The sequence below is a fragment of the Cavia porcellus genome, unplaced genomic scaffold (genome assembly GCF_034190915.1).
Source record: "Cavia porcellus strain 051 isolate PalLab524CR breed Dunkin Hartley unplaced genomic scaffold, mCavPor4.1 scaffold_26, whole genome shotgun sequence".
NCBI classification, from domain to species: Eukaryota; Metazoa; Chordata; class Mammalia; order Rodentia; family Caviidae; genus Cavia; species Cavia porcellus.
This window is the reverse complement of record NW_026947509.1, coordinates 37,902,197-37,918,302: the sequence shown is the minus strand read 5'-3', so window position 1 is coordinate 37,918,302 and position 16,106 is coordinate 37,902,197. Positions and strand designations below refer to the sequence as shown.

Below are 16,106 nucleotides of genomic sequence, written 5' to 3'. Positions count from 1 at the left end.
TGGAGTGGTTAATAGAATAATGATAACCAGAGTTTCTTTTCCTACCGAAGTATATAACTAAAATAGTTTCCCCATAGAATATAGCTAAAAGAGAACTTTAAAATATGTATTCATCATAGGATATAATTTAAACTTATTTATCTTCAGTGTTTGATTGTTAGTTTTTCCAAGGAATGGTTATTATAAAGATTTAAAAACATCTGATTGAGCCAGCAGAACAGCTGTAGAAAATTTTTGGTCCTAGGAGACCTGTTCTCATCATAATAACTATTGATGGGATTTTTTGGTCTTGTTGATGATTTATGATTGATAATATACAACCTTTAATCACACCAGTGTTTTTGACTTAAGGCACCAAAACTTTCTGATTTTTTCTCCCCACATTTTGTCCGACAAGTACCAAACTAGATTTTATAATATTCAGATGCTTAGAGTCATTATCTTTATTTCATTACAGCACTGCTAGGGTATTTTCAAATAAGAAATAACATGAAGAAAAATCTTTTTCTGTATCAAGAAAATGTTACCTAAAATCACTGCAGATGTATCTGCAGTTAAAGCTCTATAGATATATGTAGCATCTGTATACATGAGCATCTGGAGACTTTGGGTTATTCGAATTTTGAATTAGCTGAGTGTTTTGGAGAGTGGCTAGGTAGACACACTGCTTAAATTTCCCATAACAGAATGACTTTCCACAGGGGTTTGAAAGTGCTAATGAGCCTTGTGGGAAATTACCAAATATGCATGTTGTATCGCAATAAGATAATTGGTGTTCTTAGGGAATTGGGCAGTCTGTCTATTCAGGGATTTCTGAAACACCTCATGCTATTCAGTGACTTATCTATAAATATTCTATTAGTGTTTTGGAGTCACTTCCCTTTTCTTCTGTTCCTTGTGAAGCTGGATTAATTTTGGTTTGACTGCTCTCCTCTGAAACTTTTGTTGTTTGGTGAAGAGAATAGCAAATAAGATTCGTACCCTGTTACAGCTGCCTTTACTTTTCAAGATATGAAAGTTCTTAGCAGGGGCATCCCCAACACTTCAGTAAGAGCTGAATTCTTCTTATGATTCCACTGGGTACAGACTAATTTGAGGAAGAATATCCATTTTTAAAATTGTACCCAGATCCCAGTTTGATCATAAATTGTTGTAAGGATTTAAAAAGTTTATTTATCTCCTTTAAAAAAGACGAGTAGTGGTTAATATTCTGACATGGGAAATAAGTGAGAGAAAAAATGAAAATTAGGTTATTTGAAATATCTAGTGTTGTCAGGGGCTACATGGAGAATAATTATACACAGAATTTATAATATTATTTTATGATGGTCACCCAGAGTTAGATAACAGAAAGTGCAGGACAACACTGAAGACCTAAAAAATCCAGCCAAGCGCCTGGATCCCACAGCAATGTCCTGCATGAGTCCAGCTAAAGATCTAGAGCCCATGACAATGACTCATGCAAGTCTGTTTTATGAATCTACACTGGGAAGGTCCAAAAGTCAGTGGTGGAAGCTAGAAATTCTTTGGCAGCGAGGTGAAGGATCTGCGCTATAGGTTGAGGGTTCTATACTGGAGCCAAGAAGTGATGCTCAAGATAAAGTCCAAGAGTCGCCGGAAATGTACCATAGCTATCCTCAGCAACAATGAGGTCCTGAGCTCCTCTAGTGATGAAAACAGCTGAGTACATATCAGGAAGCCAGTGTGACAATCTTCTCCTGGAGATTAAACAGCACACATCTTCCCCTCTGGAGCCAGGAAGTGATGTACACAATAAGGACCAAAGCTCCCCCAAAATGAACTGTAGCCATTCTCAGCTATACGGTCCCAAGCTCTTCCGATGATAACAGCCAAGTTCATATCAGAGAACCCAGCAGGGCAAGTTCCTCCAAGGAAAACCAACAGCCCCAAACAACAATACTTAGGAGAACTCACAATGCTACTCTTCCTCTCCAGGTCTCCTTTTTTGTGCTGACACAAAAAACTTGCATTTCGTTTTTAATGTCCTCGGGTGTCCACCCTTGCTCAGCTCCATGCTAATTCAGTTCAGCTGATATTTAAGTTGATCACCAGTTACCAATCTACTACATCTAGTAAGTCCTCACTAATTTTTACTGCATTCAGAACAAGGTCTTTCAGAATTAGTGCTAAAACTCCTAAGCACTTTTATTTAAGGTTTCTTTACATAACCTTTTTTTTAAACTTCAGGGATATTCAGTAGAACAGAACCAACCTTGAAGAGTAAAAATGGGCAACATATCAAAATAGACATTACTTCAAAAATGTATAAATGGCTGAGCAGCACCTAAAAAGATACTTAGTCACCAAATACACACTGAGATACTGCTTCCTACCCACTAGGACTGAGCAGTTCCCTTCCTAGGTCAAAATATGGAAAACATATGTCCACATATAAGCTTGTCCACAAATGTTTATATCGGAATTATTCATAATATTCAAGGAAGTAAAGAATGCCAATGTTATTTGATGTGTAGATTTTAAAATATGTTCTAGCCAGGCATGGTGGTGCACATCTGTAATCCCAGGACTTGGAAAACTGAGGCAGGAGGATCACTGTGTGTTCAAGGCCAGCCTAGGGTACATAGTTCAAGGTCAGCCTGAACTGCATAGTGAGACCCTGTCTCAAAAAAACAAAACAAAACAACCCAGCCACTGAATTTGATTCAGTTCTTCTCAGGTTCTGTTTGCAACCAGATTCATGAAGAATGAAGTTTTTGAGCCTGGGTATCACTGTAGATGACTTTATTTAAGTAATTCTTCAGACTAGGAATCTCTGCTGAGACAAGATTAGATTAATAATTAAGAGCTAGGGGAGGCTCTTTGAGGCTAAGAAGTATGAGCTAAAGATGATCTGTTTGTTTTGTGGGGATGATAAAAACAGTTAAGAATGATTCTGGTGATGATAGTACAACTGTATGGACACACTGAAAGCCATTAAGCTGTACACTGTAAGTTGGTGAATTGTATCTTTTTTCCATATCTTAGTTTGTTTTCTGTTCGCATGACAAGCTAGAAACAGAGTAATTCCTAGAGTAAAGGTTTATGTCTTCCACTGTTCTGGAGGCTGGGGAGTCTAAAGGCATGGTGCTAGCATCCGTTTGGCATCTGATAAGGGCAGGGACATTGTGTAGTGAGCAGAACAAGTTTGCTGTTGTGGTCATTTGTCTCCTTCATGTAAAGCCACTAGTGGAGTCAGAGGGGCCGCACCCTCATGACCTTATCTGGTCCTAATCATCTCCCTCAGGTCTACCTCCAAATATATCAGCATGTGACTTTGGGGATTGAGTTCTAATTCATGAATTCCAGGGACACATATAAAAATCATATCAATCAATTATATCTTTAGAAAGAGTTTACAAAAATACCAGGAGAGCCAAGCACAGGGGTGCATGCCTATAATCCCAGTGGCTCAGGAGGCTAAGGCAAAACGAATTCAGGTACAGGGCCACTTTGGGCAACTTCGTGTGACCCTATCTCAAAATAAAAGGCTGGGGTTGTAACTCAGTGTGAAGGTCCTGGGCTCAGTTCCCAGTACCAACCCACACATACATACACATGCAAATTAATAGACCCAAATGCTTCACATGATAAATATTTATAAAAACCCATAATTGTACTCTCAGCTGAACTAGTTTGTTTTTTGTAATTTCATTGTTTATGTGACAATAAATAACTGAGAGCTAAAATATTTTATGGTAGATACACTACTTGCATTTTAATTTTGTATTATTAGAAAAGTATTTTACTCATGTCCTGTACAAAATATAAGCTTTGAAATAGCCTCAAGACCAATTATTTGAAAATCTGAATATGAAATTTCAGTTGTCCATGTTCTGCTATACACAGTTCTTTTTATATTTTGGGGGAGGATATCATCTTACTAAAGCTATAACTCAGGCATGTTCTATACTATATTGGATGATATAGAGATAAATGACACAAGATTCACAGTAAAGTTTAGGAATTTTCATTACCAGCAGTAAGACAGAGATTGATTTTCTTCTACAGGAAAAGTAAATCTCTTCAAAACTGGTTCTGAAACAGTTGGCAGTTAAATAAATTATAAAGAATAAACTCTGAATGAAAAGATTGATGAAAATATTTTTACATAAATGAACTTTGTTATTTACTTTTCTCTTGACCAAGTTGTCTTTTCTCCTCTGTTTTTATCTAGCAGCCAAAATTTTTGTGAGTGCTTCCTAAGAATTATAGTCTCTGACGTAGAATTAGAATGACAGAGAGACTGCCTTGTACATCCTGATCTTGTGATTGTGTGTTACTCAGCATGGAAATTCTGTGGTGTATATATGTTAAATGTTGGTCTCCCTCTCATTGTATGGAGCCATAAGACAATAAGGCTTTATCAACTCTTTCAACCATTCTTTTGACCCAAGTCAGGACTTCCCAGAAAATATTCCAAGTCCTAAATACCTTTGAACTGTAAGAGTCCACTCTGAATGTCAACACCCCATTCCAGCCCCTTTCCCAGGCCTCTGACTACCCAGTATGCTTTCCTGGTAGCACATAAGGTCTATTTAAGTCTGGGTGCACGATGGGCACTGATGATATAGCAGTGATGAGACCATCCTTTTCCATCCTCCTGGAGGCATTCTGCATTTGTCAGTATTTCTTATTTTGCAGTTTTGTTATACTCAGAATATGACATGATGTATTTCCTTGTCTTTGCATATGCAAAACAAGAAATCTGAAACATAAGAGCAGTCCAAGGTTGTGTTGTATAATTTTTTCATTGTGCCCATAGGCTATTCTGGATATCAGGATCATCATCTGTATGGCAGTCCAAGGTACAATGGAGAAGCACTCAGAAACTACGACGCATACACAGCGGGCCTAAGTGAAGAGGAGCAGTTAGAGAGAGCATTGAGAGCCAGCCTCAGGGACCAAGGTAGGAGTCTTGCACCTAGCAGTTATTTCAAGACACACCTCACATGAAGAGGTGGTCTGAAAAGGGCTATTTGTGATGAACTAAACTTTACATAGTTTATAAAAAGTATATAGAAGAAAAATTGTGCAAATTGTGACTACAAAGAATGGGGTGTGATGCTCTATTCCCAGCAGCCTAAGCTAATAAGGTGCCAGACTGTGTATGTATTGTTATGGTAGTTCTTTTTATAAGCCTGCTGCACTCAGTGCTTTGATATTAAAGTCAAGAAACTTTAAAAAAAAATTTCTTAGGTGCATGAAAAAAGAGAGTTGCTTTGGAATGTATATCTGTAAAGCAGGCTCTGTGTTACTGTGTATCAAACTGTTGCCTAAAGCCCCCACAGATCTTCCTCAGAATCACATGAGCCACACAGTCTCTCTGGGGGGCAGGGTGTGGAGTCTAGAAATTTGTATTTTTAACAGACTTTCCAGTAGATTCCTTTACAAACTGATACATGAGAACCAACACATGGAATGCCATCTCTTTTTGTTCTGGGTTTGAGTTATGGGACTGGGGTATTACTGCTTTCATTGTTTTAGTAGTGACTGAAAAGCAGCCAGTCACTTGGTATGCATTTATGACAGTCTTATAATGCTTCACTTAGAGCGCTGGACCAGATACAAAGGAGCAGAGAGAGGAAACAATGGGACCTGTCCTGAGAAAGGGCGCCATGCATGGTAGGGTATACTGTACAAGTAACTACAGTATCAGGTACCTAGGAAAGGCTCAGGCTGAGTGCTGGAGGCAGACAGAAGGGGGAGACATTAATTCAGATTTTTCTCGGGAGAGTGGCACTAGAGTTGGACCTTCAAAAATGTGTAGGCTTTGGGCTGGGGATTTAGCTCAGTGGCATAAGTGCCTATCTGGTAAGCATGAGGTCATGAGTTCAATCCCTAGTACCGCAAAAAAAAAAAAAAAAAAAATGTGTAGTCTTTGCAGAGATGTATGGAATTTTACGCAGGAATCTAAATTTCAGTGTGAGTACAGAAATAAGAGATGTGCTAACTTTTTGAACAGAGCATTAAGACAGAGAAGAAGGATTGGAAGTAGACCAGGGCCTTGTCACAGAAGTCCTAGAATTCAATAGGCCAGGTGGAAAATAGACCCAGCCAATGGTGTACAGGCCAGTAGCGTTTTTCATTGGAGAGGGATGTGTTCTGAGCTGTGTTTCACGAATCCAGGAGCTGTCATTCTGCAAACAAGGATTGTGCTTTTATGAGGTACCAGGCCTTATGGATCATAAAAATCTATAAATTATGACAGTGTAACTCCTGACTCTAAGGAATATAGTCTCAACAGCAGCAGTGCTCGTGGACTTGGGGAAGACAGGAAATGGGGAGTCAGCCCAGAAGACCAATAGTCTGAATGAAGAATATTAGAATTGTGGCCTATAGTCTGTCACTGCATAACCAATCATTCTGAAACTTGGGGTTTACAGTTTAAAACAATAAACATTTATTCTTGCTCAAGGGCGTGTGGGTCAGCTGGCCCAGAATAACTGATCTTGGCTGTGTTCAGCAGTCAACTGGGGGCTGACTGATCTAGAAGGTCTCATCTGTGTGGCTGACTGCCCTTTGATGGTGCCGATTGGGCCACAGATCAGTTCTCACGGAGCAGTCCAACCTGAGTTGCTCATGGGGCCATGGCATTTGGTTTCTGAGGGCAGTGTGGAAACCAGCAAGGCTCATCACATCACAGGCTCTGTTCTGTGGTGTACTGTTGCTGGAGCAGATTCACAGGGAAAGACAGTAGAGGGGCAGCAGAGTCACACTGCAAAGGTCGTTGTCAGAGAAAGCAGTGGACAATGGGGGCCGTTTTTCTTATGGCAAGACATGTAGTCAGTGGGTGGTGAGGGCAGCAGTCACTAGCAGTGTGCCTTAGCTGTCTCCGTGGCTGTTCCTTTTACACTCAGGACTAAGCCCGACTGGGCTCCTGGTGGGCTGTTACGGGATAATGGGGCAAAGCAGGGCTTCTCGGTGTACTCTGTACTGTTTACCGCCCATGGACCTCAAGTAAGTTCTGCCAGCCGAGGAACATGTCTGTGTTAGTCAGCTTTGTGGTCACTGAGACACAGTACGTGACACCCACAGATGACAGGACGGAAGGTCTGAACTAGGTCTCTGCTTCAGGTTTGCCACACGGCAGGGAGCTTTCCATGGTGCGAGGGTGTTGGGGAGCGAAGACACCTGGTTCTGTGGTACCAGGAGAGCAGGACAGAGCAACAGACGGTAGCAGAGAGGAGCTGGTAGGGGGCCCTGTCTAGGCTATGAGGCCATGCCTTCACCACCTTTCCAGAGCGTGGGAGGCACACCTGGGAGCCTGCTGTTCTAACTCTCTAGACGTGGTGTCCTAGTGCAGTGAGGTTGGCGTATTATGATTGTCATGATGCATAAGAGAAAAGATTAAACTCAAATTGTGTGTCTACTACTGCCCTTTAAGAAAATGTGTATGTCAAAATAGCACAGCAGGGCTGGGGATTTAGCTCAGTGGCATAAGCACCTGCCTTGTAAGCAGGCGGTCGTGAGTTCGATCCCCGGTACCGATAAAAAAAAAAAAAAGCACAGCTTCAGAAAGGACTATAGGGTAATAAAAAAAATCAGAAAGCTCAGGTAGCCTTAGAATATTTTGAATGTGTCTAAGAATAGTCAGAAAGAAAATGCAGGCGGACAAGTATAGTTTTGTAGATTTTTGTAGTGTGTTTTTCTTAAAGGCTTGTCATATACTCCTATTGCAGTTATATAAGTACTTAGTAGTAGTAGCATAGATGTGTTTTTCAGAAAGAGAATGAAAATATGACTCCCTTAAGTAATTGGACCTGTAGATGAGAACGTTCTCTTGATGATTTTGGAGTAATTTTAGAGACTGAATATAATGCTTCCAAGGGAAGGTTTTAATGTTTTGTGGATCAGGAGAAAGTTAGGAGTAGGTTTCTGAGACTGTTTCATTAGTAAAGAATATGTTTTTTATTAAGCTAATATAAGTAGTCAATATTAATTTTCCTGCTTAATAATCAATACTGAAATATTTTAAATATTTAGTAACAGGCAAAAAAGATTAGATACCTACTGCCTTGAGATTTCAGAAAGTAATCAGATGGTGTGTTGATTTTTCACAAGTTTAACTTTTAAAAAAATCCTAAAAATATCTTTACTGAACAGCAACAGAATTCACTGAAGCCTTTCTACCTTTATTTTAAGTAATTTTTATGTCTTGTATCCTTAAAACATTTCAGTGAATGTAAAACAGTTTTACTTTAAAATGACCTTTATACATCAGAAAGCATAGGACTGTCTTGGTGAGACTGTTTCTGGGATTATTTTGAAGCCTGGGTAATGTTTCTACTTCTGTCTAGCTAGTTGTTTGATTTTGAAAAATTTGGCTTCTACTTTATAAGTATGGAGTTAATTTCTAAAGTTCTTCATAGTGTAAAGCTGCTCTAAGAAGAGCAGAGTTTGTTTGGGACCATTTTCATCATCTCACCTTTCATTTTAACAAAGCCATAGTTTTTTTTTCCTCTTGCTCTTTTTTCCTTTTTCTCCTACAAGAGTATTTTCAGAATTTAAAGCCTTTTATTCTTGCTGTTCAAATAAAATTACAAAAGCACCTCCTACTTGACATCTGTCATTTAAATTGCCACTTGATATATCTGAAACTTGGGGGCCTTGTTCAGTGTTCCCTCGTACAGTGAGTGTATTCTGTTATCAGCATCTCTAGGTCTTTTTATTTCATAGAATAGAAGATGTACAGTGTTCAAACATTGTTTATTGAATAAATTGTACTAGGCAAATTAAGTAGGTTAGGGGAAAAATTAGATTTGATCCTAACTATACAGTGTATTAAAATTCTAAGTTAATTGTATGAAATATAACATTAAACAATTTTTAATAGAGATGAATAGTTAATTGTTGACTGTTTGGATATATGAATTTCTAAACCAAAAGAATTGTGGAAGAGAGGAACAGTAGATTTTTCTAACAAAGTGTTCAACAATGCCATTATATATAAAGAACCCATACAGTGCAGTAAGTCACACTTGTTCCTATTAGGAAATTGAAAAACAATTTGAGTATATGATGTAGAAAAAGACCAGTGTACAATTTCCTGTATATTAGCACAGCTAATTGAGTTTTTTAAGTCTTACCACACTTAATGTTGGCAGTGATACAGGTATTTCTCTATACAGAAAAGTATGTAATAATAATGTAGTAATGACAATGTAAATTGGTGTAACTTTTCTGGAAAACACAGTGGAAATGTACAGTCCAAGGCTTACCTTCAGTGATTTCTTGACTCAAAGCCCAAGGAAATAATAGAATTATAGCCCCAAATTAATGTACGAGCTACTTATTCCATACTTAAATATAATGTGAAACTTAAACAAATTGAAATTTGTACAACAGTGTGCAAATTACTTAAATACAGTTGTAAATAGAGACTACTATGAATGTAGTAAAAATAACAATTTTGAATAAAGAGAATATAAAAATGAATATAACAGTTACTGAAAAAAAATACAGTGCAAAAGTTTATGGACCATATGATCAGAATTTTATAAATTCAAACCATATTTTCCCATAGGAAAAAATAAAAATAATCAAGCCTTTTAAAAATCGAACTCATGACCTTGCGTTTGCCAGGCAGGCACTTAAGCTACTGAGCTAAGTTCCCAGTACCAAAATATAAGTAAATACATTAAAAATGTCCATTTAGGATCTTAATAAGACAGTCACAGAATATTTCAAGAAAAATGAAATTAAAATTAATGTAAGTTATTTGCAAACCTGATTGTCTTGTTTCCCTCTGTTGCCTTATAACACGACATATACAGAGAAACCTCTGAAGACCTGTTGTCTGGAGACATGTGCTGTTTGAAATACTCACTGAAGATAAAATACTGTTGCCAAAGAAGCTTGGAAAACATTAACTTAATAATTGCATTGTTAATTGCAGAACTAATTAGCATCACCACTGTACCAATGTCATTGTCGATCTTCAAGGAGATATAATTTGCAGTGGTGTCCAAACACATTTGAGTGTGAAACATGTGTCTGTCTGTCTGTCTGTCTTTCTCTGTCTGGGGACAGTGAGGAAGGCAGTGTAAGCATTGTTTTGACTTACTCCTTTGAAAGTTGTTGTAGTCACTGTGCTACTTTGCCTCTAAGTTCTTCAGTGTGTATCAAAGAGACATTGTGTCACTTAACCACTGTACCACTACTGCATCAAGGAAAATTAGCAGTCATTTCCTAATAACATCTAATATGTAACACAAATACAGAATTCCCCAATTTTCTCAAAAATGTCTTTTATAGCCAGTGTTTGGGTTTACGGATTATTTCTCTTTTCTGTAAAACTACGTCTTGATTTTTCTTGTGATTCCTGCTCCCTGTCCCCTAGGAGATCAGTCTCACTGATTTGTAATTTATCTGTTTCTTCTTGATGCTCTTTAACTTTTTCCTGTATTTCCTATTTATTGGCACTTACATTTTAGGGCTTAGATTCAGGTTAAATATTTTCCATGCAGATGTCTCATAAATGATGCCTTCTTCTTCATATTGCATCAAATGAGGAGATATGTATCAGGCCATCCCACTAACACTGTGAATTTGATCACTGAATTTAGTCTGTGACTGAGAACTCTCTCAGTTGCACAAGAATATTTCCCCCTTTGCTCTTAGCATGTTCTGTGTGAGATGATACTGTATTACTTCATGAAGGCCCTGTTTCCCAGCAACCTTGTAATGGTTTATAGTCTGACGATCTTCATGAGACTATCAGCTATTTCACTAGGATTCATGTTAATTTTTACTTATTCCATCTCTTGTAACTTTTCTTGCTGTTGGTGCAAAACACCCACCCACAAGTTAAAGAGAAGGTTTATTTGGTTTAGCTGATTGGCTCCAAGACAGAGCAGCGTGAGTGAGAGGCATTGCGGAGGAGAAACAGTCTATGGCAGAGCAGGCAGTAGGGAGGACACAGCAAGCAACAGAAGAGCAACAGACCTCCTTTCCCTTTTGACCCTTCTAGACTACAAGCCTTTTGGGTGGTGCCACCCATATACAGGGTGGGACCTCCCATTATCCACACCCACAACTGTGATAAACCAATTAATAGATTCATCCAGTACCACACAGCCTGGATCCCAGTATCACACTCCTGATCCACATTCACACACCTTAAATCCACTCACCTCTGAAAAGCCCCAACTATGAACGCATGAGACTTGGTGGGGGGGAGGGGCATGTCTAAATCAAGCCATAATACATCATTTTAAATTTCTTAAGAGTAAAACATGCTCTCTTTTGGTATAAAGTTATGAGAATTTTGATGAAAATACAGAGTAGCATGTTCCCAGAAATCAAAAGACAATGCAGTTGTCTCAGAACTTTTCCTTTCATTCTCCCTATAAGTCATCCTCTGCCTGCCCCTAAATTTTGACAAGCCCTAGACTTCTTTATCCCTCCAACTTTGTATTTTCCAGAATGGTATATAGATGGGATCATAACTTATTTATTAATCACAGACGTCTTTCGTTTAGCAAGATACATATGTTAAGTGTTAAGTGGATTGATAATTTGTTCCTGCTTACAATTGTATGAATATACTAGCATTTTTGTTTTGTTTTTAATCCTTTCATCTGTTGAAAGATATTCAGATTGTTTATAAGTTTGTGCATTTATGAATAAAACTGTGATTAAAAACTCCATACAGGTATATATGAAAGTAAACTTTCATTTTACTTAGGTAAATTTTCTGAGTCATATGATTAATGTATATTTAATTTAGTAAGAAACTGCTGAACTACTTTTCCAAGTGGTTGTACCATTGTTCATTCCTGCAAACACTGTGTACAAGATGCAGCTGTCTCAGATCCTCTTCAGAACTTGGGATTTTTAATTCTTTTCATAGTAACCATTCTAGTAGGTATATAATGATGTCAGGTTGCAATTTCAATTTGGTTTTCTCTAATGATAAGTGTTTCTTTTCCTTCTTTGCTGAAGTCTGTTTTGTTATTTTGCCTTTTTAAACTTGAGTTTTTATTATTGAGTGTTGAAAGTTCTTTTATATATTCTAGACACAAATCCTTTATCAGATATGTGATTTGACAATATTTTCTCCTAGTCCTTGGCTTGTCTTTATATTCTATTAACTACCCTTTGTGACACAAAAGCTTTTAATTTGGATGAAGTACAGTTTACCCATTTTTAAATAGACTATACTTTTAGTTTTTGTGTAAGATCTATTCCCCCCCCCCCCCAATCCAAAGCCATGAAGGCTTTTGTCTCCTTTTTCTCCTAAGAGTGTCATAGTTTTACAATTTACCTTTAGGCCTATATTCCATTTTGAGTTGACTTTTTTGTAGAAGATGTGAGGTATGAATCTGTGTTTTTTGGGGTTTTTTTGCCTTTGGAGTTCTGAGTATTTCAACACCATTTTTTGAAGAGATTATCATTTCTCCACAGAATTGCTCTGTATCTTTGTCAGATAATTGACTATATTTATATCGATGTCCTATGAATTCTTATGTGTATAGAAATCTCTCCCTTTACTACTGCTACACTGTAATTTCTTTAGCTTTAGTCTTAAAAGTGGATAATGTGAATCCTTCAACGTTATATCTTTATAAAATTGCTTTGGTTATCTAATTCCTTTCCCTTTCAGAATAACTTTTAGAAGAAACTTGTTGATATCTACTAAAAGTCTTCCTAGCATTTTGGTTCTTTAGGTCAGTTGGGAGAGGATTGACATCCCCCATCTACTTATTCTGTTGAGTACCATATTTTGAATTACACAGAATTCCTGTGGAAATTAGTAAACACAGATTGTTACTATCGTTACTCTGGATTCATGATAGTGTTCAGATTCTTTCAGTGTTGCCTGTTTTTAGGATGGGACTGATTTTCTTGGCGCGTTTTTTTTTTTCAGTGCATGTTCAGCTTCTATTTCAGGGCCTCTTTTCCTGCTGTGACTCAGGTCGCTTCTTTCCCTTGTGGGAACCTGTACAGTGGATACTTCTGTTACTTATTGCATTGCCTTTTTCTTCAACTTAGTAGTCAGAGCCAAAGTGCTGTGTTTCGATTAACACTTAATTTTGGGCTGTCACTGTGTCCATGTTTGGCCTTGTGGCCTTGTTACTATTTCTCTTGTTCCCTAAAGAAAACAGTGGTTCCTTTCCTTCTTGCTGGTAGTCAATGCTTTTGTTCCTTAGGAGCCATAGGGGAGACGGATCTAGGCAGCTTATTGCACTTTTCTTGGTGGCTGCACTGAGATGACAGTGGAAGACTTCTCTGGGCTCTCACAAGTCTCTTTCGCAAGGCCAGGTGAGGTCCTGAGCTGAGTCTGAAAGTGCTTGTGACTTGCTTGCATCTGTCCCCAGGGGCTCTGTGTTCTGGCACTAACCCTGTAGTCAGCTTTTACTCATCTTGCAATACTTTCGCTGAAATTCAAAACCAGAGTCTGCCTTCCATAAGCAGGTGCTTCATGTACCATTTTAGAACCAGGTTTAGTTGGTTTCCCTACCAGCTCAGCTCTTGGTGAGCTCGAGGAGAGTTACTAATTCACAGATTATCTGGCATTTGTGGTTATCGTAAGGGTGGGAGGATGTTCTTTCCAGCCTGCTAAGTCCCAGGTAGAAGCCAGAGCATTGCTTATTGTCATTAGTGTTTGAGTCTGTTGTTCCCCAATGTTTTGTCTAGCTGTAACCACTGCTGCTGCTTCCCCTTGCCCCCTTGCCCCTCCTCCTCCTCTGAGGATCTTTCCCTCATCAGGGACTAGAAGCCATAGTTCTTTCTAAAAAGGCTGAATAAATGCTTAGTTCTTTCTTTGATTCCTAGCTTTCAGACTAAGAAGTGTGTTAATGTAATAGTCACAAATAGCGCTGAGGTTTGAAAGGGCTAACTAACAGAAATTCATTTGGTAGAATTAATTCCAGTTCTGCATCAATTAGTTTCAGACTGTTCTTTAGTTAAATATATTGTAAGGGTCAACTGAAGAATCAAGGCAGCAATTTTTAAACTCAGAATTTGCTATTACCATATTTCCTAATAATACATGGCCACTGTTACAAGTCTTAAAGTTCGTGCCAGGAATAATAATACCAAAGTAGCCTTTGAGGAAGAAAAAGTAAAATCTCCATTATTTCAAGGGCTCACACATTTACCACTATTAACAGAAATCTTGTCTTGTTCTGTTGGCAGTCTCAGCTTTTATAAACAAGTCCAAGAGGCAGCTGATACCATAATAATAGAAAATTTTTGGAAAAGAGCCAATGAAAATTGAGTCAAAAGGCAGATGCCAACTAGGAACATTAGCTCATTGCATTTTTTTTTTCTCTCCCCCACCCCTGTATCCCTCCGTGTGCAATTTGTGCTTTTCCCGCTTCTTGAATAGTCTGCCACCAAGTTCAGCTGGCACTGGGCACAAAGCTGTGTCCTTTTCAACTTCTATCTGCCAGCCCGGAGCATGTGTACCGGTGAAAGCTGGAAATCTTTACTGACATGCGGAATAACTTGTGCTTCTCCTCGCAGGCTCTTGTGAAAGACAAATGGCCACAATCCACTTTCCCTGTCTTGTGAAAGCAAGGCGGCACCATCACCCCCGCCCTGCACTCTTCGTTCTGGGTTTCTGCTTAGCCATATGTGTAACCTTTGTGGAGTGTACTACAAAGGTCTTGGCCGAGAACAAACTCGTTGCTGCTTTGTCTCTTTGCCTTTAGATGTAAAATGATCAGAGAAGCCGTACTGGGGAAGAAATTTAGATCCCAAACTAATATCTAGTGCTTTTGATGTTAATAGATCATTTGATGACATCTTTGAATGCAGTTGGTTATAAGCATTTTAAGTTTGTAGGAAAACCTTAAGTGTATTGTAAGTTAGGAAAGAAGAGGCAGAGGTTGTGTGTTTCTATTAAGGCAGTAGCATGGTGTATAAAACTAGGATTTGTCTTGTTTCTCTATTGTTTGAAAATTTTTGAGAAAGTGGGAGAAATTACATTCAGTTTTTTTCAACCTGTGGTGGTGTAGTGCAAAGAGAAAAGGTGGCCATTTCCTAGTTCTAGTATATCTGTCAGCTAACTTTATTTGAGATGTGAGTGACTGAATCTGGTCAGGACACATCTTTATTATTGTTTGTTTAAGTGAAGTGGGTACTGTTTAAAATTGCAGTGCCTTTATTCTATGGGAAATGAACTATGGTATGGAAGGGGGCAAAGTGTGGTTAGACAGAGATGAAGTATTGTGAATGTCAGGAATGTTGGTGATTATTTACTTATAGATCTTAGGGCTTGCAGGAAAAATTTCTGCAAGATACATTCATGTTAACTATACATAGTAATATTTTGTATGTGCATTACTGCATGGGAATGAATAGCCTCATACAGTAGGTGGTAGTATCTCATTCAGTTGCATGATTGTATGAGACTTCCTTGGCCTAGTACAGGCATATGCCATAGACAGTTTTTAACATATGTAAATTTTCAGTGCAGCCTTGCTTGGCTTAGCAGGATCATTTTAGTTAGGACAGAGATGTACAGCTAATTCTGTGTGACCACATAGGTTTTTTTTTTTTATTTAAGTAATGTGATGTGTTTTCTCTTAAGAAAACTTTCTACATCATAAAAAAGTACCATCTGCCAGATTGTTGAAAAGCAATTTTAGTATGGAGTAATGCTTGCTTTAGATTAGTAATTCTTACTTGCTACAAGTTAGTACTCATTTCAGTGAGTAAAATTTGATAGTCAAGGCTGTGTCCAGACATAAAATATACATGTTAAAAATATAAAAACTGTACATAGTCATTCAATTCTGTTCAAAGGGTATGAATATATCATACAGGAAGAGAAATAATAGACTGGACCAGAATTCTGTTTAAGTGCCTGCTGGGTTCCATATTTTAAAATATTAACTTTAGCCCAGCCAGAGAGAATGAGAAAGAGAGATTGATTGGTTGATTGATTGATTGATTGATTGAAACACATTTGGAAAATAGACATTAATTACTATAAGTGAATTAATTTGTAATTTTTTTTTTACCACATAACCCCACAACCACAATTTATTGAAAGGCATTATTCATGTGTTAATTAATACATTTAACAGAATACAAACAAACCTAATGAATTAATTCTACCCTCTTACGCCCTTCTC

At 38.0% G+C, this 16,106-nt stretch overlaps 1 protein-coding gene across 7 annotated transcripts in view; it reads left to right on the top strand.

The window, feature by feature from the left end:
- The window catches only part of Rhbdd1 (rhomboid domain containing 1), a 127,448-nt gene that overhangs the window by 63,257 nt on the left and 48,085 nt on the right, over positions 1 to 16,106 (top strand). For 6 of the 7 annotated variants that reach the window (XR_010043482.1, XM_063237231.1, XM_013157734.3 and 3 more), the window contains exon 6: positions 4,784 to 4,927. Coding sequence is in view for 6 of the 7 variants with exons in the window: in XM_063237231.1 (XP_063093301.1) it covers positions 4,784 to 4,927 (144 nt within the window). In the remaining variant the exon portion in view is untranslated. Of the gene's footprint in view, positions 1 to 4,783; positions 4,928 to 9,794; position 16,106 lie in introns of those variants that run through there. The other variant, XM_063237233.1, reaches the window with a different exon arrangement.